Genomic DNA, 27945 nt, shown 5'->3' with positions numbered 1-27945 from the left:
CTGACAGACTGAGCGCGGCCGCCGGTGCGCGGTGCGCGGTGCGCAACTCCCCCACCACAAACTAACTTCGCCAGATTTCCATCGCTGCAATAGTAATTATTGCTAAATTTGTTATTTCTGGCTGCTTAATGTTTATAACAATTTCTTTTGGTAATGGTATCAACAAGCAATCCCTTGACCATCTTGCCATCTAATTTTTTAGTAAAAATACCTAATAGAACTCGAGATACAGAGTAACTTTTGAACCATGAATATTCGCACGTATTAATTTATCGAACACATTTCACTGATAAATTTATTATTTCTGGCTGTTTAATGTTTATAACAATTTCTTTTGGTAATGGTATCAACAAGCAATCCCTTGACCATCTTGCCGACTAATTATTTAGTAAAAATAAATTGTAGAATTCGAGATACAGAATAACTTTTAAGCCATGAATATTCGCATGCATTAATTTATCGAACACAAGTAACTGGTAAATTGATTATTTCCAGCTGGTTAATGTTTATAACAATTCTTTTTGCCAACTACGTCGATAAGCACTCCTTTGACCATCTTGCCATCTAATTTGTTAGCAAAAATAATTAATAGAACTGAAGATACAGAATAACTTTTGAACCATGAACATTCGCACGCATTAAATTATTTCTGGCTGTGTAATGTTTACATCAACTTTTTTTTCCAATGATGTCGACAAGCACTCCTTTGACCATGTTGCCACCTAATTTCTTATAAAATGTAGGTAATAGAATTCAAGGTACAGAATACCTTTTAAACCATGAAAATTCTCACGGTATTTATAGATGAAATATTCAGATTGAATTAATCATGTAATGGTTCGTTTCGATTACTTTGCCACTGTAACTTGGAAAATAGCCGAAATACGCGCTGTGCATTACACGGCAGTAACAGAAAATTGGCAACCATGCGACGAATATTCTCGGATGTGATTTGGCAACTACGCCTTCGATACCTGTACAGCAAAGAAATACCTGTAATTCAATATAATTCCTAAACTCACCACTCTAAATCGTAGATGGCATACCAAATTCTCTGATTTTTTGAACAGTCGATATTTCAGTGATTCTATCCCAACGTGCAATGGCGGTATTTTCAGGTTTTCCCGAATTTATGATTCTTGCCGTCGTTTGCATTGTACTTTACGCTTGAATTGGCAAATATCATTCTCCGCGGTGTCGTGCTCGCTTCAACCATCGTTCAAACATGTTTAAATGCTCGTAATACTACGAAAGTAGTGCCACTGTATTCAGAGAAGTTCAAAGAATCGTTCTATTCAGGATACATTTGCATATCTATTGTCTTGGAACGAAAGTTCGTAGCGTTTTTAATTCAAATTCAAAGATAGAATTAAGATGTTTATTCCAAAGTAAAACATCTAATTATTCTTCCAAAAATTAATTTTTCGAAAACTGAAATTATCTCCTCAACGGAGATTAGCTAAATATGTACAAATAGATCCATCAAAGCAGTGACTCTTAAATCGAGTGATATCTGTATTATGTCATATCCATTTTTATCTTTGTTTACGAGGTATAATCTGTCCAAAAAATCCACGTCGTGTTACGGTGTAAATATTGACAACAACTATCAACAGTGGTCTAGATACACTGCCAAGAAATTCTGTCAATTATTATATTTTCGCTAATATCGCTTTCTTCACACTATGCAGATAACGAGTATCGAGGGGCCCGCTGAGCTTATATAACAGCGATTCAACGTATTCACATTAGTTTCGTTATTGACTTCACGGAGTACTGACCAGAGATACATTTTCCCGAAAATGACTTCGAAAAACCCAGGACTCGATACCAATTGCATGACTTTAACGAGGTTTGTGCTGGCGGAGCAAAAGAAAATACCAACTGCTACAGGTGATCTAAGCCAGCTTTTGAATAGTATTCAAACGGCTGTAAAGGCAGTGAGCTCTGCAGTCAGAAAAGCCGGTATTGCTAATATGTGAGTAAACAATGACGCCCACGCACTTCGATAAATATTTAAAAGTATGCTTTTGAAAACAATATTTTGGAAATGAATACTTAGACACAGGATCGGTTAAAACAATATCAAAAGAGTAGTTCAAGCAACAAATATTCGATGAACATTTTTAATGTATTTCTAAAAATGTTTATTTATCGGTAATATACTTTTTAAATAAATTTAAATTATTTATAAACGATCAATTATAAAATATTTTTAACGTATTAAAGCTTAATTAAAGCTCAAATTATTTATTTCAACAATATACTACTAACAAACAAGAATATTTAGGAAAATACTAAAAATGTTTACATAAATATTAATCAAATTGGAATTTTGAATTCTCCATTTGAAAAATATATTTTATACAAGTAAAGCTATCTCATAATGTATTAAAAATATGTTCATAATTTAATGAGTTGTAAAGTTTACGTTATTTATTTAAAAAATGCATTACAGATAAATAGAAGTATTTACAAATATATTGAAAACATTTATACAAGTTAATGAATATATATATATATATAAAAGTACTTATACAAGTTAAGCAATTAAAAATGATGAACCGTATATTTAAAAAAAAATTACGTTTATATATATTAACCATTTTTTAAATTTAAGATGATTAATTTTATAAAACCTTATAAAATAGTTTATAGTTTATTAAAATAGTTATTTAAAATTATTATTTTAATTTTCCCATGTTATAAATGCATGAAGACGTACTGTCTATTTGTTACAATTAATAAATGTGTGTTAGGAAAACTTTTTCCATTGATTACTTTCTTTTTTTACGGGCATACAAAGTCCATGTTGTATATTGAAACATTTGCAAAACAAATATTATCGCGTTCCAACGTTGAACGTGAATAATGATTGGATATTCTAATGAGACGGTGTCATGAACCGGCTAACTTGCAGTGGGGTAGATATTTACTGTTATCATTATTGTTGAGTCTATATTTATTTATGCCAAATTAAATATGTAATACACTGCATGTAAAATTAGCAATTACTTATTTCAATTTATTTATTAAATGCAGACCTTTTCACTAGTTTAGTTTATCTTTTACAAGAATTAGCTGCAATCCTGTGAATTTTGCTAAGTATGACTGATTTTGTTTAAAATTAGATAAGGCAGAGTACATAAAATGGAAATCTTCGTTAAACTGTAATTTGTCTACAAAGTACAGGACCTTAATTTTTCCCAGTTTGCCACGTTTTTATCAGAAACTAGTTTTGTACTATTTTCCCATAAAAATGTACGTTTGCATTTTAAAAATTGTGGAAGGATTAATTTAGAATGTTTGGTTTAGGTACGGCATAGCAGGGTCACAGAACGTGCAAGGGGAGGAGGTGAAAAAATTGGACGTGTTCAGCAACGAACTGTTTATAAACATGTTGACGTCCTCTTTCACGAGTTGTCTTCTCGTGAGCGAAGAAAATCCGACTGCCATTGAAGTGGAGTTTGAAAAACGCGGGAAATATATAGTTTGCTTTGATCCATTGGATGGATCGTCGAACATCGATTGTTTGGTGTCAGTTGGATCGATTTTCGGAATTTATAAGAAACCAGAACCAGCGAAGGAGCCTATGGCAGCGAATGCTCTGCAACCTGGTACAAATTTGGTCGCCGCTGGCTATGCTTTATATGGTTCTGCGACTATAATTGTGCTGTCGATTGGGCAAGGGGTAAACGGATTCACTTACGATCCAGCGATTGGGGAATTTATTTTGACTGATAAGAACATGAAGGTGCCGCCTAAAGGAGAAATATACAGGTAATTTCATTGGTTAATCGCTCAACTTTAAAACGGATAATAAACACACAGATGTACAGGATTATATAGTAAAAAGTTAAAAATTTCATTTGATAAAATATAATTTGTTATTTCGTTATGTATTCGTTTTTTCATGACACTTGTAGTATAAACGAAGGCCATGAAGGCGCCTGGGAGGCATCTATCAAAGAGTACATTCACTTGAAAAAGTATCCTACTAGTGGAAAACCCTATAGCGCAAGGTATGTGGGTTCCATGGTGGCTGACGTTCACAGAACGATCAAATATGGGGGAATATTTCTGTATCCGGCGACTAAAAGCAATCCAACTGGCAAGGTATTTAAAAACTCATTAAGTAATTATTCAATATATTTGAAGAGAATATCATATTCCTTCGGAAACGGAGGATAATTTAACATTTTTAAATAAATGATGGGGCTATTTTCATGTGTTTCGATAGTCCTTACAAAATGAGATAATGTATGTTTGAAAAAGTTCTGGCAAAAGTTGCAACAGTTTAAATATTTGAGCGATGCATCTCATTGGTGAAGAAGCAATTTTTCAGTCGATTTTGAGATCATTTTCATATATTCTTAACGTACCTACAAAACTGAGTAACTTTTGTTCGAACATTTTTTGAAAATTCCGTCCGTGTAAAGATGAGAAAAAATTAAAATCATCTTATCTCGTTACAACTAACCAACTTGACATAAAACCTGTACTAATGACTTCAGCATATCATTTATTACAGCTTCGACTTTTATACGAGTGCATCCCAATGGCGTACATAGTAAAAGAAGCCGGCGGTATGGCGTCAAATGGGCAGATGGATATTCTAGACGTTGTACCAGAAAAAATTCATCAAAGATCCCCTATTTTCTTAGGCTCGAAGGAAGATGTAGAGGAACTTTTACGTTGCATTAAAAAAGGCAAAACTACGTGAAAAGTCCAACAGAAACGGTCAAAACTGTTGAACATAGTGCTGTGCAATGTTTATAGGTTTATATGGGAAATCTGTAAAGTTTTTATAAATTCATCTCCTTTTAAATTCATAAATCAATAAACTAAAAAATTCTATTTTCCAAAATTTTAAATTATCGTATTACTTTCACAGGTATTTTTCAACCTAAAACAGTTAAATAAAGGACAAAAACCCATGGGGTCTGAGAATTCCAATCTCACTAGTCAAGTATTAATATCAATATTGTTAAAGTTAAACATTTCAAAATTAATAATTTAAATTTAAAAGAACAACTTGCTTGCTTAGATCTGCTCAGATCTCTCAATTTCCCCAAAAACTAACAAAATTTAAGAAATATTAAATCGAATATTAATTTGACGATTAGGAACAGTACTTTGAAAGATTTTTTTTCTTTTTCATTATCCGTAAAAATAGCTACACCGTGTTGGTTAATCTTTAAATTTTTTATTTATTTACATCGTGGAATAATTAGTATCGGTATCCTTCATTGGTGGAGGATCCTGGAGAAGATCCTGGAGCAGGATACGTGGCTGTGCCTTCATACCGCACCATTGGACGGTATCCAGCGTCGTCGGCAACATAATCGACAATCTGGGTTCTGCCATCAGGTAGCAGCACGTGATACGTTCCTGATGCTTCATTATCTTTTCGCGTCTCCTGGTGACCGAAGTCTAATCCGGCCATTGCGTCTTGGACTTCGTACGAGAAATCGTAGTTTGCCGGATCCTATAAACGAAGATTAGATTTATTAGAGATTTATCATAGATCTTATCAGATTACTTTCAATTCCGAAGCATAGTAACTTTGCCCAGAAGTTCCAATTAAAAAAAAGTGGTTATGAACTATAATTTTTCTATGTTTTCCCCTACCACTTTTTTTAATGTGCGCCGGGGGAATCTAGGGAATCCAGGAGACGTTCAAGTCAGTTATTTAAGATTCTAGTTACTTTGTTTTTATCGTCCCAACCTAACTTTTTAAGATTCCAAAATTATAACCGTGAAAACAGGAATGATTTAACAGCAAACAGCGTTGAACATAAAGAAATTAGATAAATAGGTTATAAATAAAATTTGAATTACTCTGACATTCTAACAACAAGCCTCTGCAATAAGTTTGAATATACTCTAGAGGAACTTCTACCACCACATATTAAACCCTTGGAAAAATTGCCAACTATAGAGCTTAGGGGGTATACCACATAGTAACTTAGGAAGTACCAACAGGGTTCTATAACATTTTATTGTATAATGTACAAATTAAAATATTCGTATTTTGCTTTGGACATTTTATTATATTCCCAAAACTTAAAAAAGTAGCTTGCGTACTTTTTTAATGACTTGGGAAATTTGTAGCGATTCCTAGTGATTGCCATACAATTAAAAAGTTACTCTTCAATTAAAAAATCATCATTACGAATGATTCTTTTAAATATATTTCAACAAAAATGGAATAAATACCTATAATTGGTAAATAACTAAAATTACTAAATAACAAAAAATACTCACACCAGCCCACTCATCAGGGTGACCAACATTACCACCGCCGCCCGTGGGTGCACGGGTACCTTGAGGAGGAAGGTAGGCAGGTCCTTGAGGTTCGCTCAAAATTCCTACCAACATCATCATTAACAGGAGTGCCTACATATAAAAATGACAAAACTAGTTACCCAAGATTGTCTTTTTCAATTTAGGTTTAGGTTATGTTAACAATTGTATACCTCAGTCATTTATCAGTTACACTTAGTCTTTGAATTTATTATAACTTACAACTTTCTTTGAATTTTAGATGGTTCTCACTGAACATATTTAATAACGATAAATAAATTATTTAAAATTGGATATCTTCATTTATTAACATTTGAAAGTAACATAATAAATTGTTTTATTATTTGTCACAAAAACAGAAGTTATCCAATAAAATACGTTTTGCAAAATTTGAGTAATATTTTTAATATGCTTTTTTTTTCGTTTTAACGTGAAAAATTTGAATAAATTTTAACTTGATAAAATAAATTTGAATTCGATTTTAAGTAGACTTTAGTGTAATAAATTTGAGTAAATTTTAACATGGTTAATTAAATAAAATTTTGCTTTGATTTTTACAAAATCCAATAATTTAAAGAAATACTGGTTTCATTACTTCTACAATTAGTTATTATCATCATTGTCGTCCCAAAATGCACATCACAATTTTCAGAAATCACTTTTTTCACACATTTTAGTTTCCGGAATTAGAAATCACATTTTTCGAAAACCGTATGTATAAAAAATATATTGATCGGTGCGTTATTATAAATTTTTCAACGTACTGATTTAAAAATAAAACGGATTGACGTACAAACCTTTGAAAACATTAGTCTGCACGATCCTGCGAGACTTCACCGAAAGAAAATCGCATAACGTTAGGATGCCGGTGGATTTTATACCGGGTTGCTAGCCGCGGGCGCGACGAAATAGAGACAGAATGACTGTGATTTGGGGGGACGTTAATACGAATCCATACCTATAATTATAGTTAATAATAAAACCGCATTGTCAGTCCGGGCTATACAGCAGCAATCACTTATTGCAGTTTCTTAATCGTTGAACCGCTTGCTACTTTTTGCATGGTATTAAAATCACGATTTACCAATGAAGCGTTTCTTAACGTTTGTAAACGCCGATGGGAACCAAAATGGCCCAAGTCAGATTTTTTATTTCACAATTTCCGAAAACAGTTGGATAAAGTTATTAAGTGGATAAGTACTTACAAAAAATGACATGGCATTTTCAAAATTATTTTTTGTTTTATTTTAATTTAGTCTCTCTTAATTAAATTTTATTTCTTAAAACTCGATAGTTCCATAAAAAATAAAACTAAGTGAAAGAAAGAAAAGAGTCACACGATTTGCTTTCTCAGCGGTACCCTTTTATTCTTGTCGCCATAACTCTGTCCGTATTCATTATATGTACAATACAATTCATCGTTCATGCGAGTGCGTGGTAGCGATATCAAATACTGTTCGAGATAAGGACATATTCATGCATATAAAAGTGGAAACGCCGCGTAAGTTCGAGTAATAATACTGTGATACAGGCATGGGTACGTATTGTCCTCAGGAGCAGCGAAACCACGCCTCTTAAAACACTGTATATGGAGGCAGGAGCAAGATTAAGCCCCTCAAAGCACTCTACATGGGCAGAGTGCTGAAACCACGCCCCTTAGAGCATTTTATATGGAGGGAGGAGCAAGATCAAGCCGCTTCGAGTACTCTACACAAGCACTTTGCCGAAACCACGCCCCTTAGAGCACTTTATATGGTGGGAGGAGCAAGATCAAGCCCCTTCGAGCACTTTATATGGTGGGAGGAGCAAGATCAAGCCCCTTCGAGCACTTTATATGGTGGGAGGAGCAAGATTAAGCCCCTTCGAGCACTCTACACGAGCACTTTGCCGAAACCACGCCCCTTAGAGCACTTTATATGGTGGGAGGAGCTAGATCAAGCCCCTTCGAGCATTCTACACGAGCACTTTGCCGAAACCACGCCCCTTAGAGCACTTTATATGGTGGGAGTAGCTAAACCACGCCCCTCACAGCGTTTTACGCAGACAGAGAGCAAGATAAATAATTTTGTAACCATCAGTGGCGGATTTTGCATCTCTGACGCTATTTACTTTGTAGAATTGTCACTGAGGACAATCCAGTATGCTCCCAGGTAAAATTTAGATGCCCCATGCCTGTTGTAATGCCTCAAAAATCTTGAAAGTAATATACAGGGTGTCCCAAAATTCAATCAACTCCGCGAAATGGGTGATTCCCGAGGTAATTTGAAGTGACATTTTTCTTTGCAAAAGTGTCCTCCTCGGCGTTGTTACGGAGTTATTAATCCTCAGTAAAGATGCATTTATGAGAAATTATTTAACAAATTGATTTCTTTGGGTATATATTGTTAAAAAAATTTCTACAAATTTTGATACATACATTCATGTTACTTTTATAATGTAACGCAAAATATTAATTTTTAGTGCTCCGTAAATCTAGTGTTAATAATGACCTCAGGAACCATCCGTTTCACGGAGTTGATTGAATTTTGGGACACATTATAATATACCGATCTATGCAACATACAAAGTATTTACCTTCCTACAACTTTCATCAGTGAATTGATAGTTACGACCTATTTTTTATAAAAATGAGATCAATATTACTGGAAACATGTCTAGTTTGTTGTCCTAAATGTTTTACAAATATTTTACTAAAGTAACAATTTTTAACCCTGCTGTTCTCCTGATACAAAATAAAATTTTAATCATGATAGTCAACATTCTATTCAATAAATAATTACTATATTTATATATATATAATTAACAATATTTATAATAAAAATTCTATCAAATTTCCAAAATTTTCAGCGTAAATTATACAAAAATTTGTAAGATGATAAAAGAGAGAACAGTAAGGTTCGAAGCGACCTATGGAAAACGCAATTTTCAAAGCATTACTGTACAGTCCCACAGGTTGTGAGGTTTGCACAAGCCCCTCGACTTCTCTTTACCGAACGCGAAGCTCGTCGATCTTGTGCGTATTCGTCCGATAAGGACCCGACCTAAGACCCGAACTGGGCCCGTTTGTACAAACGCTGCACACGAATTCTATGGTCTCGAGACATAACCTATAAAACTTATAGGGGCGTTTGAGCGCATTCAAACGTCTATAATACTGTTGCGTTTCTTCTCGACATCGGTGGCATCCAGATCGTTCCCCAGACTGCCCACGCGTCCTCTGAGACCGATACCGGGTCCAACTTGACCGTTCGCCTTTAGTTTCTCTTGCATTTGTGCCAAGATGTCCTGCATTCTTCGAATCTGCAAAACATTTTGTAGATATTGTGTAATACTCCAGATAGTAATACAAACCTACAAACTGTACAATACTATATATATGACAGGGATGGGCATTTGACTTGAGATAAGACTGTCCCCACCATAGCGCCCATTGTACCTCAACGAAGGTCCGCGCTGCGTGAAAGAGAGGTTGGTGGGGGAAGCAGGCGTTTGAGGGGCCCCTACCGTGCCCATCACTGCTGTACGCAATTGTATAGAAACTTTTTGTAGTTCGGCTGTAGTACTCACCTCTTGGTCCTTTTGCAATAGTAATCGGTCTGTGTCAGATATAGTGTTTTCAAAGTGGGGGCCCGAGTCTCTCTTCAATTTGCTGTGAATAGAATAAATGAAGTCAAGCTGATGGTTTAACTAATTTTCATTCTCCTTGGTTCACATTTATCAAGTACCAATAAGTAGTGCACTACTTTGACAATACTTTACTATCTAGTAAAAATGCAACAAGTGTACACGCCCTTTTAACTATATTCCCAATGCAATAATAACTCAATTAACGAGCACATATTGTCTATTATAAAGTACCATAGAATCAAAAATATTATTTTCTGTTCTTCGTGCAGTGGCCACTACTCTTGAACTTTCCTGCCTCTTTTGATATTGTGTAATGACCACTACTTTTGAATTTTCCCGCAGTTTTTGTTCTTGACTTGATTATTAAACGATCATTTCGATTGTTAAAAAAAAAAGACTGCGGTTTACATTTGGTTATAATATATTATTATTCGGTTTATATTTTTCACTGACTTTAGACCAAACTATTTCGAAAATTCGATGTTTAATTATAAACTGTACTAAAATTGCAACACTAAAAAATATTGAACTCGAAATTGTTATTTCTTCTGAAATTCAAATAAAAATTTTCAAACAAAACAAGGTTCACAATAAACAAACTTTTGTTTTCCTTCAAATCTCAAATTCAAGATTTCTCTTTCGAGGTGCAAATTCAAATTCAAAATTTTTTCCTGAAATTTTCAATATTTAATTAAACAATGGTTTTTCGTTTTTTTGTTCGAATGAAAAATTTTTCTTTTTTATTTAAATTTAGTGTTGCCATTTCTATAAGTTACGATTTATGGTCCGTCCAACCAGTCGAGCCAGTAACGGTAAACAAATGTACGTATCAATTACTAGAGTGCGGACTATATTTCGCGGGAAGTTAACAAAGGAGGCACGTCGGTACTTTGTCTATCTTCCCCGACTCGTCTGATTAGAGAGGCTGCAGGTGAAAGGGAAGATGGTTCGAAAGGGAGACAGAAATAGATAGACACGCACGCATACATCTAGAGAAAAGTATACCTACTGAAATGCAATACTTATTTACATGCGTAAATACCTCCGTTCCCGAATCGCTTGCTGTGAAATTTGGGAAATGCATTGCGCCCGGAAATTCTCGTAATGCACGTCCTGTGTTACGTCTTTCAGATCCTGCATGTGCGTGGATATCAGCATTGTTCTGAGTTTCACGAAATCACTGTGCTTCGGGTTCTCCACTGCATCCGACCGAAAGCAGAACGTAATTCGATTTTTACAAAAATAATATCTCATTTTTTAGTCGATTAAATTGAATGAACTGATTTAATTAAATTGCATAAAAATATGTTTGAGCTTTCCGATTGGTGGATAGATTTTTAAAAATTATAAAATACAAAATTTAGCAGAAGTAAATAGTTTAGTTCAATTTTATGATTTTCAAAAGAATTATAAAATACAAAATTTAGTAGAAATAAATAGTTTAGTTCAATTTTTATATTTTCAAAAGCATTATAAAATACAAAATTTAGTAGAAATAAATAGTTTAGTTCAATCTCTATATTTTCAAAAAAATTATAAAATACAAAGTTTAATAAAACTACATAGCTCAATTTAATTTTTATAATACCACCAGAAAACTGCTAAAAATGAATGCAAAATTGAAATTGACCAAATTTTTAAAAAGTTACATGTACTAGAAAAAAAAAACACCCCGATACTTCAGATTATTTTGAATATAGTGGACACACTTACGGAGTTCAATAAAAATAAAGATTTATCTTTTTCAGACAAACAATTTTTCAAGTCAAGAATTGCACGACATTGGAAGATATAGTTACCTTCCACCACTCCCCATGGGTATTGTCGACCTCTGACCTTCTTCCCAGCGACCTCCAGCACTGTGGAACTTCCAACAACAGCAAAAGGAATGCACGCCTTCAGTTCTTTATCCTGTTGCTTGAACTCCTCGTCCTCGTCGCTATCACAGTCCGGAAACTGATATATCTACGTGCAAAAGCATCGTCCTTTCGCGTTTCAGCTTTTGTTCTACCTCCCCCACTTTTTCAATCTTATCATTAATTTCATTAAAGAAAGAAAAACAGAGGACTATTTATCGGCTCATAGACGATCAAACACGCTAATCAACCTTCCTGTGCTTGGAGAATTATATTGACTCATCAATGGATCATTAAGAATGATTGATCAGCACGCTTGTGGCCTAGAACACTACCTGAATCTCATTCTCCTCGATGTCGGCCAGGATCCGCTCCTTCAGCTTTTTCACCTCGTACGTTGTCAATGTGTCAGCTTTGGCAATCACTGGGACCACGTTCACCTTGCGGTGTAACCTCCTCAGCACCTCCAAATCCAGTTGCCTGAGCCTAGAAAACGTACACGACCGAAAGGAAGCAAATAGGTTATCAGTTGCTAGTACAGTTTTCATTCGATACAAGACGACGACGCGACGGTTTCTTCGCAATAAGAAAATCGGTATCCCCTTTTCTTCTCTTCAAGTTATCCTTGCCCGACACCGCTCAGTGTCAGAACGAGAGCAGAGGTGGGCAATATTTGGTGAAATAAATATTTCAAGTACTATTTAATATTTTACAGAAAAAAATATTTTAGTAGAATATTTTTATTTTGACAATCTGAACCGCGAAATAAAATATTTGTATTTCAAAAATCTGAATCATAAAATAAAATATTCCCAGTTAACAATCTGAAGCACAAAATATATTTTATTTCAATAATCTGGCATAAAATAAAATACTTATATTGAACACGAACCATTATTTTCAGCAAGAATATTTGAAATAAACGGAATAAAATATTTCGAGATGAAATCCAAATATTTTTAATATTCTTCGGATAAAATACTATTTTAGAAACTTATCGCATGAAATGAAATATTTTATTTTCGAAGTTGTACGCATACTTTAAAATAAATAGGATTATTTACTATTTATTATTTAAAATACTATTATACCCAGCTGTGAACGAGAGGGTATGTTCTGTTCTATTCTTTTCCCATAAACTCACGACCCACTCGAGAACCATGCCAAGGCGAATAGATCCCTTCATCCGCAATACGTCGAAAGCCGTCCCGAGCCATCGTCTTATATCGAAGGAAAACTGTACTGTGATCAATCGGCCCTGCGTTAGAATGCTGACCACTGGTCGGATCAATTGTGGACGTTCATGAATTGTAGAATTTTACTCGAGAATAACGCAAGATGGCGGGACTTTACGATCAGCATAACGTTTCCTGCATCTAACGCAAGGTTCAGCTAGAAGTTGACCGTACCCGTGACCATACGGCGGAATGAAGTACAAACAACAGTGCACCCTGTTGTCCTGGATGTTCTTCCTGTTCAAACCACTCTCATCGGTGAAGTATTGCCGGAATTGCTCGTCGATGTATGCCGAGCATGCTTTCCAGGTGTCTTCGCAGTTCACCGCGTCACCGAACCCTGCAATTTTTCATTTCACGTTCACTAATTACAATCACCGTTTCCAAATAGCGAATACATCTCGGTGAACCATTCCTGCTTAACAGTTTTTGGTTCATATCATGAAAGTTTTTCTTACTCAGCACCCATTCTGGATATCTGCATCATCCAAACTCCCCAAGGTGCTCGAGCAAGAAACTTTCAAGAACTTGGAGCAAAAATGAACAGTCGAGGCAAGGTACAGTGATTTCTCTGTATATGTCGCCAAGGCCTGGATGATAAACGTCACGGAGTTATCCCCACTACCGCAGGGTATACCCCGTGAGGGTAAGCTCGAGAGGCCTCGGACGCCGAGGAGTGTAAACATAACACGGCTCGGGTATGTCACCCGTGTTGTTGACATATATCGAGAATTCACTGGACAGTTTTCTTTCGATATAAGCCGAGGATGCTTTCCTCGCGACAAGAAAACCCCTCTTCTTCTTCTGTTCGACGCTGCTTAGTGTCAGGACGAGAGGGTACGCCATAACTAGACTGCGGATCTTTATGCAAAATAAAAAATATTTGCATTGATTGCAAGACGCAGGAAAATTTCTTTCTTCTGTGAATTATTTTATTAAGCTAACAACAATACGCTGATGCCCTTACGTCTTTTTAATATGTCCACTGCTTTAAATTGTGCTTACCCATTTTTGTCACAAATGCATAGAATCCGCAGTCTAGTCATAACCTATCCTTCTCTAACGCAAGATATCGGTGTATGGTTGACCATGGTCTGCCGGACCTCTTTATGGAACCCATAAACGTGTCAAGCCGAATAGGTACCCCCGTAGGTCGAATGTCGTCCCGAGCCATCGTCTTATATCGAAAGAAAGCAGTGCTCATCATCGAAGACACTAAAGAGGTACCTGGAGTGTCAACGATAGTCAGACGCAGCCTGACACCACGTTCCTCTATGTCCATCGTCTTCTTCTCTATCGTGGTGGTCTTCTCAATGCGCTCTGCGAAACATTGCAAAATTAAGGATCCCGCGACTTCCAAAGAAATTTCCAAATACGATCCACTGACCTCCAGCTTCGAGGATGCGGCGGTCCTTGTACAGGTCCCCTAAGAAGAGGCTGTTTATCAGCGTGGACTTCCCAAGGCCGCTCTCGCCCAGCACCATCAGGGTGAACTCGAACCCTCTTTTAACCGACTTTCTGTGCACCTGCTCCGGCAGGGTTGCGAATCCAATGTAGTCCCTGTCTTTTTGAGCAAATCAACGTTGTTGTTAGACACTTGCAACATCTTCCCTGGGAATTTCTGCGTTTCGTGCAAGCGACCGTTTAACGGGGGAGACGGAAAGGTGGGAAATAGTATGAAAATCATGCACACATACCACCGGACATGTTAGCCACGCGCGACGACACTTTGGCAGTGTCGAAATAGCTAGCGGAGAGGGAATGTTGTTTGACAGAGCACAGCAGAACGTGAATGAAGGTAGATTGCTACTGATTTGTGCGATCAGCGAGCTGCGTTGCGCTGGCGCGACGCCGACGACCGATCAATAGTCAGCCGCGGCTCCATTGTCAGCGGGTTCGGTGTTCGATACTCGGACCCGGTTCGACCTATTGCGAGAGGCTCTTTTCTCTGACCTTTTCAGTTGCAAGCTGCTAGTAAAACGGGTTCTGAGAATTTCGACGCCGAGATTCTCCGACTAATTTTTCAGAGTATTAATCAACGGGGGTGAGATATCGGTGAGATCGGTCTTGGGGGAAGTTTGTTAGTTCTCGGGTCGTTGACCCTCGCTCGTAAGTGGGACTGTGCAGATGGCGTTCATTTAGCACTCCAATTTTCAAACAGTTAATCAATATTAGTGTCAGGTGTTTAAGTTAGACTTTTGTCTCGAATCGCATATGGAATCGAACGGTATAAGTATCGTAGGCGAGTATAGGTTTGAATGTTGCATAGTGGTCATCGATGTAACGGAGGGGTGGACGTCGCGTCTATCGAGATTTCAAATTTCCCGCGCTACGGCCGCTTGGGTGGCAGGACTGGTTTTTTAACAGCTGAAACTGGACCTTCGCTTCGAAAATCCTTTCTTTATGTTCATCTCGAGTCGAACGAATCCTGTAATGTTTATCAAAAAATAATCTTTCAATTTTCTGAAAATGGCGCTTATTTGGTAAACAAAAATTTGTATAAAGAAGAAAATTATTTAAACAGCGCTGGTCTTTTTGTTTATTTGTACCTCTCGTTAATTACCTGTAGATGTCTTAAGATGCGTACTCTTGGTTGCAGACAACTCAGACCGTCAAAGCGAAATTGAAACTTTCTTATTTGCGGTTTTTCGCAAATCAAACATTTACAAACATTTTTGTAGTCGTCCCGTTTTTCTAATTGAAACGACACCGAACACGATATAGCTACGATCATAATTGATTCAAGTGGCCAACGGATCTTTACGCAAAATAAAAATTTTCCTCCTGCAACAAACTGCAGCGAAATAGAAATTGATTTTCTTTCTTAACGCGCGTCTAATAGGTTGAAAATAATATAGTATTTTGAGATTCGTCTAATGTTTTTACTGTTTTAAATTAGACCTGCTCAGTTTTGTTATAAACGCATGAAGCCCGCTGTCTAGTAATGAATAATTAAACTTCCGGACGCGAAAGGGGTCTTATTCTATAATTCTTTCGGCACACTACAAAGAACGTAGCACCTCTACTGGAACTGTCGCTCGGCGGACCCGACGATACGACAGTTCCGGGAGATAGTGCTGTAAGAGGCAGTTAGGGTGTCGAGTACCGAGGCAGCGGACACTATATCGGCGCGGACGACGGCAAGGGCGGTCGCTGTTGGAACGCGGTCGACAGACGCGATTTCCGAGGAGGTTGCCGGGCTAGGACGTTCCTCGAGTTCCGGCGCCACACCTCGAAGTCAACGTTCCCATGGAGCAGGTGCACGGGGAAGGGGCAAAACCCGGTGGGCCGAAGGTGGGCGAAGCCCGAATCGCCAGTCCCGACACGTGAGCATCGTTATTATAATACCTGGAACACGAGACGGACCCATCCGGCATGTGTACTACGTTTCTACGGGGCAACATGTCCGTCTGACATTCTTACGCTCCCGGACCCTGTTATGCGACGCTTTAACCATCGGTCGGACTTTAAACGACACGTATGACCACGTATCACAATAACAACACCGCTACAGTCGATCAGACAGCGGACTTTATGCGTTCTGGCATCTACAAATTTATGAAACACGAGAAAGCATTTATATTAGAGAGATAGAATTAAATGTTACGCAAGTGAACTTTGTTTCTTCTTTGTTGTAAATAAGTTAACCCTTGGCACTCGAAGCTACTTTAACACCGAAACGTAACGTTTCTTCCGACCTAGAATATTTTCCTTCTATATATTTCTTTTTCATGTTATACATACGAGAATGGCGCAATTTACTCTTACAATACGAAAGTGTTTAGTAATTTATTAAATGCAAACGAATTTAATAATGTCAAAAATATTTTGAATACAGCAATTTTTAGTGGTGACAGTCATCATTCGAATGCTAAGGGGTTCATAGTGCTACCAATGAGATTATAATTGTATATCATTTTGTAGCAAGTTCTAAAGTAATAAAGGGGGAACATGTTGGACCGCAAAGAGCTAATTAGTTTATTTTGTATGTTTGTATTTCGTTTGTTTGTATAGCAAGTTTCTTTTGTTTATTTGTATTTCGCAATTGTAAAATCACTATACACGCATCGGAATGCGTAACTTCGAGTACACTGGTGTTGTTTATTGGAAAGTTTTAGGACCCGAGAAATGAATTTCGTTCTGGGCCCTTCGTCGCTATAGTGTGAGTTCAGTAGAAACGTAATGAAATAATGTATAGCCAAGCGGATGCCGTAAGAGCTCTATGTTGTTCATTCCGTTTATAAATAATGTATATGCGGCACTTCTTCACCGTTCGATGGCGGACCGAGGTCGATTGTGAAAGATCCTATCGAACGCAAAGCGAACACACTCACACAGAGCAGTACAAATACTTATGGCGATTGTGAACCTCGTCGATGAGGTTCGCTGTTCTTATTTAGAAAATTTACACGATTCACATAACAATTAAACAAACAAACGACATCGTGTTAAATTGATTCTTGTCCTCGCGCCTCTTTGGACTGCCCATAGCGCCATATTGTTTTCTTGATACAGAGATTGTCCACCTATTATGTTAATTTCACCGAAGGCGCAGTAAAAAAGATGTAATGGCGCGGTAAATAAAAAATGCCATTAGGTTAGGCCTTTTGACAATGTCCAAATTTTGTTATGCTTGCAAATATGATTTTCATATTCAAAAAAATTATTACAGACGCGTCAGCACACTTTCGAATCCTAGAATCTTTATTCAAACAGATTTGTTTAGTTTTTCTAAAAAAATCTGAAAAATATAGCTTTTTAGTTTAAAAAAAAAATACTACAAATGTTTCGAGTTTCCAAGCACACATGGCAAGATATCTTCTCGTTGCACTGATCAGTTAGTGAATTCATTAGCTGCTAATTTAAGTTGTTTTTCACAGTTAAGAAGTCGAATCTGCTAAAACACCGGGTCAAAATGGACCCGTGTACTGGCTGTAATGGAAATGGCAAACGAAATGGTAAACCAGGTTAGCTCGCGGGAAGAAACCTGTAGATTCGTAAATTTTCTAAATTTTGACCGCCACGTGGAACAACCTGATATACTTGATTGGCCATTTAGAAAAGGGTTTTTCGATTAGTTGCTTTCAGTGCATCGTCATTTCCGATTCGCAGCGTCTATATCGCTGATGCAACACTTGTTCGCGAGGAGCTCTCTCAACCGCATCTGCAATTACGTTGACGCAACACCCAGAGACGCTCGGATTCACTTTCTCTCATCTTTTCAGCTCCCGTCGCATCTTTCGACAATTCTCGATGCAATCACCGTTAGAATGCATCCGCGAATCCTCCGCGTTCGTGCCAAAACCTCGTCCTCGGAACCTAATTAAATATCCAGCAAGACTTCTCTGTCGCTTAAAACTCTGGTTTCAAAAATCTGTATCGCGTCGTAACTTGAAATTTTGCAACATATTGTATATTCCACGGTGACGTGTCCTCTTTGGGAACGAGCTTGCGCTATTAAGGTCATGCAAATTCGCCATGTCGCGAGGTTCGACGAGAAACAAGTGGCATTCTGTTTCCCGAGCCGAGCTCTGTCAAACAATTAACAATAATCGAATGTTTGCTATCATTTTTGAAAATGAACAACTCTTTCGAACCTGTTTCTAGCAAATCCGTCATTTTTAGAATTTCGACATGCTAATAGTTTTCAAAAATCGCATTTCTTGTTACCTCTCCCAGGATATAATCGATAGGTAATAATTGTAAATATTCGAAACGGACATATACTTTTGTACTACCAACGTCCGGCGAATCCGCCATTTTGAGAACTTCGAGATAAACGAAAGTGTGTTCTATAGTTGATGTACGAGATAAAGTTGTAATTAGATGAATAGCCCAAAATTGCCGGTAGATAAAGTGAAGTTAAAATGGACGAAGGGGTGAATATCGAAGATTTCGAACGGGGGCCGAATTGGGAGAACAAGATGGCGACCGGAACGGTTCGAAGGGACATCGAGAGGAGAAACAATGCTATGCAGAGTGCGACGCTCGGTCTTCTATGCAGCATTGGTATTCCGGAAAGCGCACACGCCTCTCATCGAGCAGCAACGAGGAAAGTTAGAGAACGTCGTCGTCGTCGTCGTCGTCGTGCCGTTGCATCGCTAACGTGACTCCTCGCCGCTCATGACTCCTCTTTCGTGAGTCCTCGTGATTCCTCGTGGCTCGTGATTCGCGATTCGGCCCTAAAGGTCGACGAGAAACGCGAGATCCACCGTCTTACGTAACCCCGCTTCTCTTTCGCCTCGATCGTCCTCCTCGCGCCGCCATAGAAATCCTCGGAGACCGACCATTACTCCGCTTCGACGCCATCTTGGTCAACGCTTAACCCATTTTTACCATTAGACCGTCGATATTTTGCGCAAAATACACATTTTCTAAGTCGATTGCACGGAGCAGAAATTATATAAAAGTGTATTTTTTTTTGTTTCAATCATTTTGAGAAAATGGTGTAACAATATATTTGAAATTTGTCTAATGTCTTCACAGTTTTGTATGCCATCACTCACAGAACAGGGGAAGAGGAGACCAAAGAATAAGTAAAGACAATAGGTCTTGTACAGCTTGGTATTTTCAGGTGTTAGTATAGATAATTATTGTGTTATTAATAGGGTGCCGTATGCGATATGGAAAAATTAGTGACGCGAGATGAATATTGTAAACCAAGATCCGTTTCTTGATCGCTGGGTTGAAATTGAGTAAGTATGGTATATTAGGTGGTTAACAGTTTTACTAATTTTGACATTTGATTTCACCGCCATTTTGTGCAATTCCGTCGCAACGTTTTACAAGCTGAGGACGTAAAAAGGACGATGTAAAATTCGGTTTTGGCAAATTGATTGATAGTCTGCTTCCCAAGCAGAGTGGCATTAATTTCACTCCGAAGCTCGCAGTACTGTATATGCATAATGCCCTTTAGAAACATTCGCTAAAGACGTGTTCGAACGATCTAACAAATGGCGAATACAAGGATGTTCTGAAACATTTCGCAGTTTCCGTACAGCTGTTCGATCGCCGGTCCTTTAATGACTGTCATCGTCGAAGAAAAGCATACAACTTCGACATAAACATCTTTGTATCGGATTCGAATTTCGCCTTGGGGAACATCTTTCGGTGAAAGCGATCGCGTTCCTGTAATTGTAGTCATTTCCCTTTGCGAAACGAAAATGGAGGACAACGCGGAGAGGCCAACCAAGAGTCGTAAGACATGTCTGGACAGATTATAATAATCGCGAAGTTACGCAATTTCGTCGGCTTCCAGAAAAATGAAGATATTACTGAGAAATTAATAAAACAAAAGTGCTTTATGTAACGGAGAGAAAAAGAAAAAAAAAGGATGAGGGATTAATAAAGACGCAGGCGGTTATAGCACTACAAGAGCATCCTAAGACTCGTTAATACCTTTGCGACCAGTTATAAAGTCGTTAACGGGTCGAGGAATCAAACAAAATGGCCGAATCGGTATTAATGAAGCGATTAATCGAAACCCGAAAACAAAACCCGAGGCGCCGAAACCGCGTTTGCATTTAATGCACGCGAGTGCAACTACCACGCTTTCTTCGTGAGATAATATTATTTAACCCAGAATAATGCGGTGGATAATGCTTGCGTAACGATAGAGTTCACATACCGGTAATTCGCGACACGGCTGCGAACTGGCTGGTTCTTTTATTATATAAACCGGCGGGTTGCGTGGCCGAAGTGTTGCCACCGACGAGACGCCATGACAGTTGCACATAATTCGGCGTGGACACCGAGCATTTTGCTTCGGAAATTCGTACGTTCGCTTTTAAATCAATCTTAAATAAATACGGTGTTACAATTTTTATCTGCATCACTTTACTCTCAAAAAACGACTATTTTCAAATACTACACTCTTAGCGGTGCTTGGGGCCATTTTGCTGCCTTTAACTTAGAAGTTACTGAATTAAATTTTATTCGGGGTGAAAATCGACCCGAGCACGGTAATTCAAGGCTTACTATGTCAGATGGCTCGAAAAGTTGGGCTCAGGCTCAACAATTTCACTAAAAATACTAAATTTAACTTCACCAAAGATAGTAAATGTAATTACACTAAAAATACTCAATTTAATTACACTGAAAATGCTAAATTTAATTTAAAAAAAGACTAGGTACATTTAATTTTACTAAAAATCCTAAATACTAAATTTAATATCACTAAAAATACTAGATACCAAGTTTAATGTCACTAGGAATACTGAAGTTCCCGGTTTTCAATCGGACTGTACTGATAGTAAAACAAGCGGAAGAAATTTGATTAGCTTTCGCGGGTTACAGTGGGCCGTTATGTAAACCCGGGTGGCTGATTAGCATTCGCCCGGCGACCGATGTAAAATTTTAAAAACCGACAAGTGTATTGGGTTGTAACTCGTTGGTAATCTTTGGCAGAGTCCTCTTGTACAGCCGATTGCTAATCGTAGTCGTCCTGAGAAATCCAAGCGGATCTACCTCGATCACGTACAGGCGATTTCAAAAACGGGACACGTTGTCGCGAGCATACTCACGCCCATGCGCACACCTACGTGATCGGGTTTTCTTTTCCGCGGCCTCGCGTACGCGGAAGAATTATTCCCAAAGGGCTCGCCGCTCTTCACATTATCCCGGAAAAGGTGTGCGCGCGCGCGCGAGCGAACGTGGCTGTTCACATTCCTGAACGACCGAATAGTCGTACAGGATGACTGTGCCAAATATTTTCATGATTTGTCAGATTTTATGGTATTTTTTTAATTTCGAAACTGATTTAGTGATTTTTTTCATGGACAGGACACTAAACCGTTTTAAACATGTTTTGTCAATATGGCGTTTCTATTTGGTCTAATAATGTTTTTTTTTTTAACATTTTATCAGACATATTTTTTGAAACTGGCCCCTTTTTGGCGAATATAGTAGGAAATCATTTAAAATTTAAAATTAAAAAATTTTAATATTATTGACTATACTATAGTATAGTAATATAGTATATTAATATATATTCTCTAGGTTTTTATCAATTTAAATAACATAATGTCAATAGGATTTCAAATGTGAACGGTTTCCGGCCATTTTGAGATTTTCTGAAATGATTTCAGGAAGCAAGTTTGTAAAAAGTAATACATTTACTTTTGTGTAGTCATGTAGTTAGTGTAGTCATTGAGTTAATGGGAAATTTATTTTAAATCTAAAAATTGATCTGCCATTTTGAAGTACTTAATTCCTCTCACAATATTCTCTAGTGTAATTTTAATAAACACTGCACAAGATGGCAAAACTGATAATGAAAATAACCTTTATTGTTAGTCTAATGTTGAGCGATGCATTATATTAACAATTTCAAAAAACCCTACAAAACAATAAATACAAGAAACATATTCAAAAGAAAACGAGAAAAAACCTAAATCATCCATTACCATAAAACCATAAATACTTCTAACTTTTTTAACAATCTCCATTCAACATGAGCTTCTTTTATTTCTTAAAAATTCCCGCGAAAATTCAAATTTGCTCAAACCATCGATTCAAAAACCGCGCGATCCATTCAAATATATTTCCTCACACCCGCGCAATTCCTGTACAAGTAAAATCTCGCGAGAGGGCAGCACGCGTCCAGCAGCCGAAAGATCTTGCACGAAACTCGAAAGTTCGTTCGCCGAGGCGTCGTTTTTCGAATTTCAAAGGTTCAGGTAAGAGAACCCGCACGGCTTCCGAAAGAGCGAGTTTACTTATAGATTCGTGTCAGGGTATTTGAATACGGATGCTCGTTTGCAGACAAGCACGCTCGCTTCGCGAGCAAGCGAGGCAATCCTCGTCGGCTCGCTTGCGCAACGACTCGAACTCGTTGCACTCGGTAAGAGCGGATGAACTTTTCCGTATCGGGAACGCTTATGAAATAATCTACAAGGAGGATCAACCGCCTAAAGGTTCACTCGCGTCTTTCACCGGGTTCGTCCGCTCAAAGAAAGAAGAGAAAGGATGTTGCGTCGCAGTCGTTATCCTTCAGCTATTATTTTCTTCTCTTCTATTGTTCGTCGATTATTTTCGAACGTTTTCGCGCCAATTACGATTTTCGATTTTATCCGAAACAGATGAATTTATTGGGTAGTTCGGCAGAGATACAGGTTATGTTTGTTGCACGAACTAGGAGGACAGAGTTGGGCAATTGGAGGCGCAATCCTGAGAGTTCGAAGTGTGATTAATATATATGAAATTTCTTTCTTGAGATGAGATGAATCTTGTTGCAGTCATGGGAATTATGGGTGGCTTATGTAACTGGTTGCTTGGAGATGGTTCCGTTGATTTCAGCAAATTTCTTTCATATGCTGTTCATCTTTTTGATATAATTGGTTAAGTTCTCAAAATGCTTTAGAAATTACGTATTGAAACTTGAAAATTGGAAAAATAAATATCATAATATTGATTTTCTTGTTCATAAACAAGAATATGCAAATCAAATATTGGATAAATAAGGGAAGATATTGAAGATGACGATCTTTTAAAAGGATCGCCATTTTGGGTTATGCAACCTGTAGCTAAGGTTGACCTAACCTCAATATTTTCTAAAAATCTGGTTCAAAGGACTGATTAATGACTTTTTTATGGTGTACGAGTGGTTTGTCCTTGATTTTGAGGGAAACTTGTGCTCCATAGGGAAATCTATTATGGTTTGTAGTTATTTTTGACTCAATATTCTCTAAAAAACAATTCAGAGGGCAGTGGAAGAAACTTTTGACTCTATACCCCTAAGAATCTAGGTTAGAAAACTAAAGTGAAGTATATTTTTGGTACCAACTGACAAATATTTTATTTTTATTAAAATAGTTGAATTCTAACCTCTAATGAGGATGTACATAAGGAAATTCTACGGTTACTCTAGATTTGGTTGACAAAAATGAAACAAACAATTTAATGTCCTACATGATCATCCATACCTTCTAATACCCTAATACTAGGGTATTATCATACCCTATACCCCTACAGATCATTCTCTAATGAGGATGCATTGGTCTCCGACCAGCCTAGTCACCCCATATACTGCTCTCAACTGCATCGGAGCCAGCTGTTGCCCTACAGGGCAATTTACGTCCTTGCCTGGCCCCAACTCAAAAATAGCAGACCCAGGATCAAAACATCCAAATCCAAGGCAATCCTCGCATGCTGTAATCTTATCCAAGCGGCCAAGAGGAACATGATGCTGTCGAAACGAAGCAACTCTGGCATTATCTCCGTTCTCTGCCCCCTCCCGTTTCGAGAAGGCCCGTTTTCTTTTTCCCTGCATACGGGCCCGATGAAGAAGGCACGATCGCACCTCCATCGCGATGCGATCATGCGCCGCGGCCGCGAGAAAACGGCCGGGAAAAAGGAAGGGGCAGCCAGGGAAGGGCGAAGCGAACAGGCAGCCGAGAGTTCATCGCTTATTATGTAAGCGACGTAAGTAACGTAAGCGACGCAAGAAGCGGGAGCCGAGAAGGTGCGGTAGAACCGCGCGAATCCGGCGAATTGCTTATCGGCCTGACATTTTCTTCGTAAATACTAATAGGACGACACGGGTCTCGCGGCTCTGGTAATTCGGTTTTCGTGCTCAGCCCCCCTCTCTTGCTCCATAGACTGGCACGTGACCCGAACCAGCCTCGAATTGTCAACGACGTTAGGTCTTCCCTGCTAACCTCAATTCTAATGTCTGTTTCTAGGCAGTTAGAACGTTGGAATTTTTGTTTTAATTAGCGATTGGTTATGTCCGCACTGTTGTAGTGACGGGTTTGCTGTGGGGACTCATGGTTTAGTGTTGTCAACGATCTTAGGACTCCCCTGCTAACCCCAATTCTAATGACTATGTTCCCAGCTGGTTAGAATGCTAGGAGAATTTTTGTTTTAATTACTGATTGGTTATGTTGGCGCTGTTGTAGTGACGGGTTTGGTGTGGGGACTGATGGTTTAGTGTAGTCAACGATCTCAGGTCTCTCCTGTTAACCTAAATTCTAATGACTATGTTCCCAGGTGGTTAGAATGCTAGGAGAATTTTTGTTTTAATTACTGATTGGTTATGTTACCACTGTTGTAGTGACGGGTTTGGTGTGGGGACTGGCGCTTTAGTGTGCACGTATGCATAACTTCAGTAGGATATCTGTCCCCTCACTCAGTCACCTAAACCCTTTGCGGTCCAAACAGTTTTCTCACTTTCATTTCAGAATGCGCTATAACCTCATATACGGTTTCCAGAGTTGGATTTTGTCGACCAAAGTTCACCAGACTATCCAACCAAACAAATGCTCCCATTGTGCAGTAAAAACCATTGTAAAACATTACTTTTCGCGATCTATGGCGTCCTCCCCGTTTGTTTACATTCACCACCAGTCGGCTCACCAGCCGGTCGTGTCTACCTACGCACCTCCCCTCATCGCAGTATCCGTGTCCCGTTTCGCTGCTGACTCCTCGAAGAAATAGGAGAGGTGGCCAAGGAAAAAAAAAAGGAAAAAAGGAAAAAAGAAAGATCGCGGTCCACGGGAGGATCGTTTTTCGTATCCCCGGGACAAAGTCGACCACCGCGCTCCTCCTCTTTCGTGAGAAAATCTCGAGGGGGATGAAGCGCGAACCACCGTGTAGCCCCGACCGAATACGCAACCTCCGCTTTATGATGGCTGGCACACAGGGTCCTGGTCGCGTTTCGAGCTGCGGTGTGTCCCCGTGTGCATCGGGTCTTCCCCCACCCGGGGCCCAACTACCGGCTCTCGTCCCTGGCCCCCGCTCTTCTCATATCCGCACCGGGGAGCGACTTCTTTTGCTTCCTCGGTGCTTTCCCCGCTTCCATCCGGCTAGGGTCCCTAGGCCGGGGGGTGGGGGTGGCGGCGGCGGCGGTTGCAGGTAGTCCGAGGCGACCGAGTGCCTCTGAAAAGCACGCATCCTTACCCTCGCATGGTCACTGTACGCGTCGACCCCGTCATTGTGCCCGAGCGAATCAAAGGGAATTCGAGTGCGTTTTCCTTGGCGGGCCCCGTTACATGACCGAGTGAGCTGCTCCGAAGAGTCGGTCAATACGATCAGCGGACGGGGATGAGGCGAGGGGGCTAAGGGGGGTTAAAAGGCAAAGAAGGACCTCGGAAAGATTCTTCACGGAACCGTGGGAGGAGTCGTGGGAAAATCGAGCCGGTAGCTTCGTAAGATGTTTTCGAAGCCGCTGCTCGGGTCGCCTTACCGTTTGACACGCAAGAACCTCGGGCAGAGTCTCTTCGCTCTTCGCTCCCTTCCCCCCGTTGTGTCTCAACGACTTTTTGTCGTTACCGTTACGCCCCGGCCACCTACGCCGGACCGCCTGTTAATTACCGGCGCGATTGCGGAAAGAGAATGAGATGGTAATCAGCGGCTCGTGATCTGCGAGGAAATTGGACTGTCGTCGGGCTGCGTCGGCCGCTGAGAGACGCTGGAAAATGCGGGGCTGCGTTGACTGGAACCAGATTGCTCTTTGTTGTTGTTGATTGATTGTTGGTTCTCGGGGATGGTTCAATGATCTGAAGAGAAGCGTTCGTGAAGGTAGCTTTGAAAAGTCTAGTAAAGGCGGTGATGTTTGTGGTCTATGGATCTTTATGCAAAATAAATATTTGCACTGATTGCAAGACAGAGGAGCGAAATAAAAATTTCTTCTTTCCATGCATTATTTTATTAAGCTAAAACCAATACGTGCTGGCGCCCTTAAATCTTTTTGATTTGTCCACTGCTTTAAATTGTGCTTACCCATTTTTGTCATAAATGCATAAAATCCGCAGTCTATTAATTATACACTTACATCCCCCTCTTAAAAATTATGAAACATTACCAAAATGAGGCGGTTCATTTTTGGTGCACCTTACTGTATAAAACAAGACAAAACCATTTTTATCATCCGCCAAAGTTTACATATTAGGGGGATGAAAACAACCCCTTCAGGGTTAGAAAAGTTTCAGTAAAAAAAATTGAAAATGCAACTTGTATGTCTTCCAATAACAAATTGTTCTACATGTAAAGTTAGGAAAAGGAATTTATTTAGAATATGCAAATTGAATATCGAGTTGTTTGCTACGAAAAATTGTGCAGCTGTAATTTTTTCGTTAGAGATCAATTTTACGGGACGTTCGGAACAGGTTTCGCTTGTCCGACAGCCTAATTTCCATACGAACACCTTATGCAAATGGCGTTCATTCATAGACGCGTGAGACACGGCTCGATTTTTCGCCCCGGGATTTCTAGATTTTGCAAAGAACGGAAGCGTCGCGGATAAAACCTCTGGCTCGCCTCCCGATTGAAAGAATACGGTGAATCGCGGCTCTCTGTGCCGCAATCACGGATGAAAGGAACTCGGATTCCTTGTTCCTCCAGTCGTACACTTCTACCGACTCTTATTTCGCCCGATCATTTTGTTAGCGATACTCTCTCCATCTTATTTTTACTACGCGACTGCAACCTTTTCGTACTTATTCGTATTTCCATTCTATATTTTATTTATTCGTGAATTTTACTTTCTGGTGTTTTAACTTTACATTATGTCCTCTTGCGTTTTCATTTTTATAGTTTATTTTCTTCTGTATTCATTCCACATTTGATCGGGTTGCGTTTTAATATTATACTTCATTTTATATCTCCATTTTACATTTCATTTTTTGTGCTTCAATTTTGTATTCTATTTTGTTGTTTCTCAATTTTATATTTTAGTTTTTGAGGCTGAAATTTTGAAGTTTATTTTGTTATACTTCATTTATATTTCATTCTGTTGTATCCCAATGATATATTTCATTTTGTCTTTGATTTTATATAATTTTGTATCATTTGGGGTTGTTTTGTATTATTTCATATAATGTTGTATCAATTTGCAATTATTTTGTATTATTTTTCAGTTATTTTGTATTGTTTCATACTATTTTTCAATATTTTGTATGACTTGGTATTGTCTTATATTATTT

The 27945-nt window shown here is 38.6% G+C and overlaps 3 protein-coding genes across 5 annotated transcripts; 1 reads left to right on the top strand and 2 right to left on the bottom strand.

The window, feature by feature from the left end:
- Nucleotides 1–1739: 1739 nt before the first annotated feature.
- Nucleotides 1740–4874, top strand: Fbp (fructose-1,6-bisphosphatase). Its single transcript, XM_076795695.1, has 4 exons — nucleotides 1740–1978; nucleotides 3316–3780; nucleotides 3927–4116; nucleotides 4532–4874. The coding sequence occupies exons 1-4, from the start codon at nucleotides 1803–1805 to the stop codon at nucleotides 4721–4723; spliced, it is 1023 nt and encodes a 340-aa protein (XP_076651810.1). The 5' UTR covers nucleotides 1740–1802; the 3' UTR covers nucleotides 4724–4874.
- Nucleotides 4875–4996: 122 nt separating this feature from the next.
- Nucleotides 4997–6393, bottom strand: LOC143358523 (pro-resilin). The gene is made up of 2 exons (XM_076795696.1): nucleotides 6268–6393; nucleotides 4997–5488 (listed from the first exon to the last, which is right to left on the bottom strand). The coding sequence occupies exons 1-2, from the start codon at nucleotides 6385–6387 to the stop codon at nucleotides 5231–5233; spliced, it is 378 nt and encodes a 125-aa protein (XP_076651811.1). The 5' UTR covers nucleotides 6388–6393; the 3' UTR covers nucleotides 4997–5230.
- Nucleotides 6394–8127: 1734 nt separating this feature from the next.
- On the bottom strand, nucleotides 8128–14882 carry Septin4 (septin 4). 3 transcript variants are annotated; one of them, XM_076795692.1, is made up of 9 exons: nucleotides 14722–14882; nucleotides 14412–14588; nucleotides 14252–14344; nucleotides 13199–13364; nucleotides 12125–12275; nucleotides 11733–11898; nucleotides 10964–11132; nucleotides 9874–9955; nucleotides 8128–9606 (listed from the first exon to the last, which is right to left on the bottom strand). In XM_076795692.1, exons 1-9 carry the CDS (start codon nucleotides 14729–14731, stop codon nucleotides 9445–9447), a joined length of 1176 nt encoding a protein of 391 aa, XP_076651807.1. In that variant the 5' UTR covers nucleotides 14732–14882; the 3' UTR covers nucleotides 8128–9444. The 3 variants fall into 3 exon arrangements, with proteins under 3 accessions (XP_076651807.1, XP_076651808.1, XP_076651809.1); XM_076795693.1 differs by having other exon boundaries at nucleotides 10976–11132; XM_076795694.1 differs by having other exon boundaries at nucleotides 14412–14584; nucleotides 14722–14852.
- Between the last annotated feature and the right edge of the window lie 13063 nt (nucleotides 14883–27945).

This window comes from Halictus rubicundus, chromosome 11 (genome assembly GCF_050948215.1).
Source record: "Halictus rubicundus isolate RS-2024b chromosome 11, iyHalRubi1_principal, whole genome shotgun sequence".
Lineage (NCBI taxonomy): Eukaryota > Metazoa > Arthropoda > Insecta > Hymenoptera > Halictidae > Halictus > Halictus rubicundus.
Note: the sequence above shows the minus strand (reverse complement) of the source record. Positions and strands in the feature narration are given on the sequence as shown.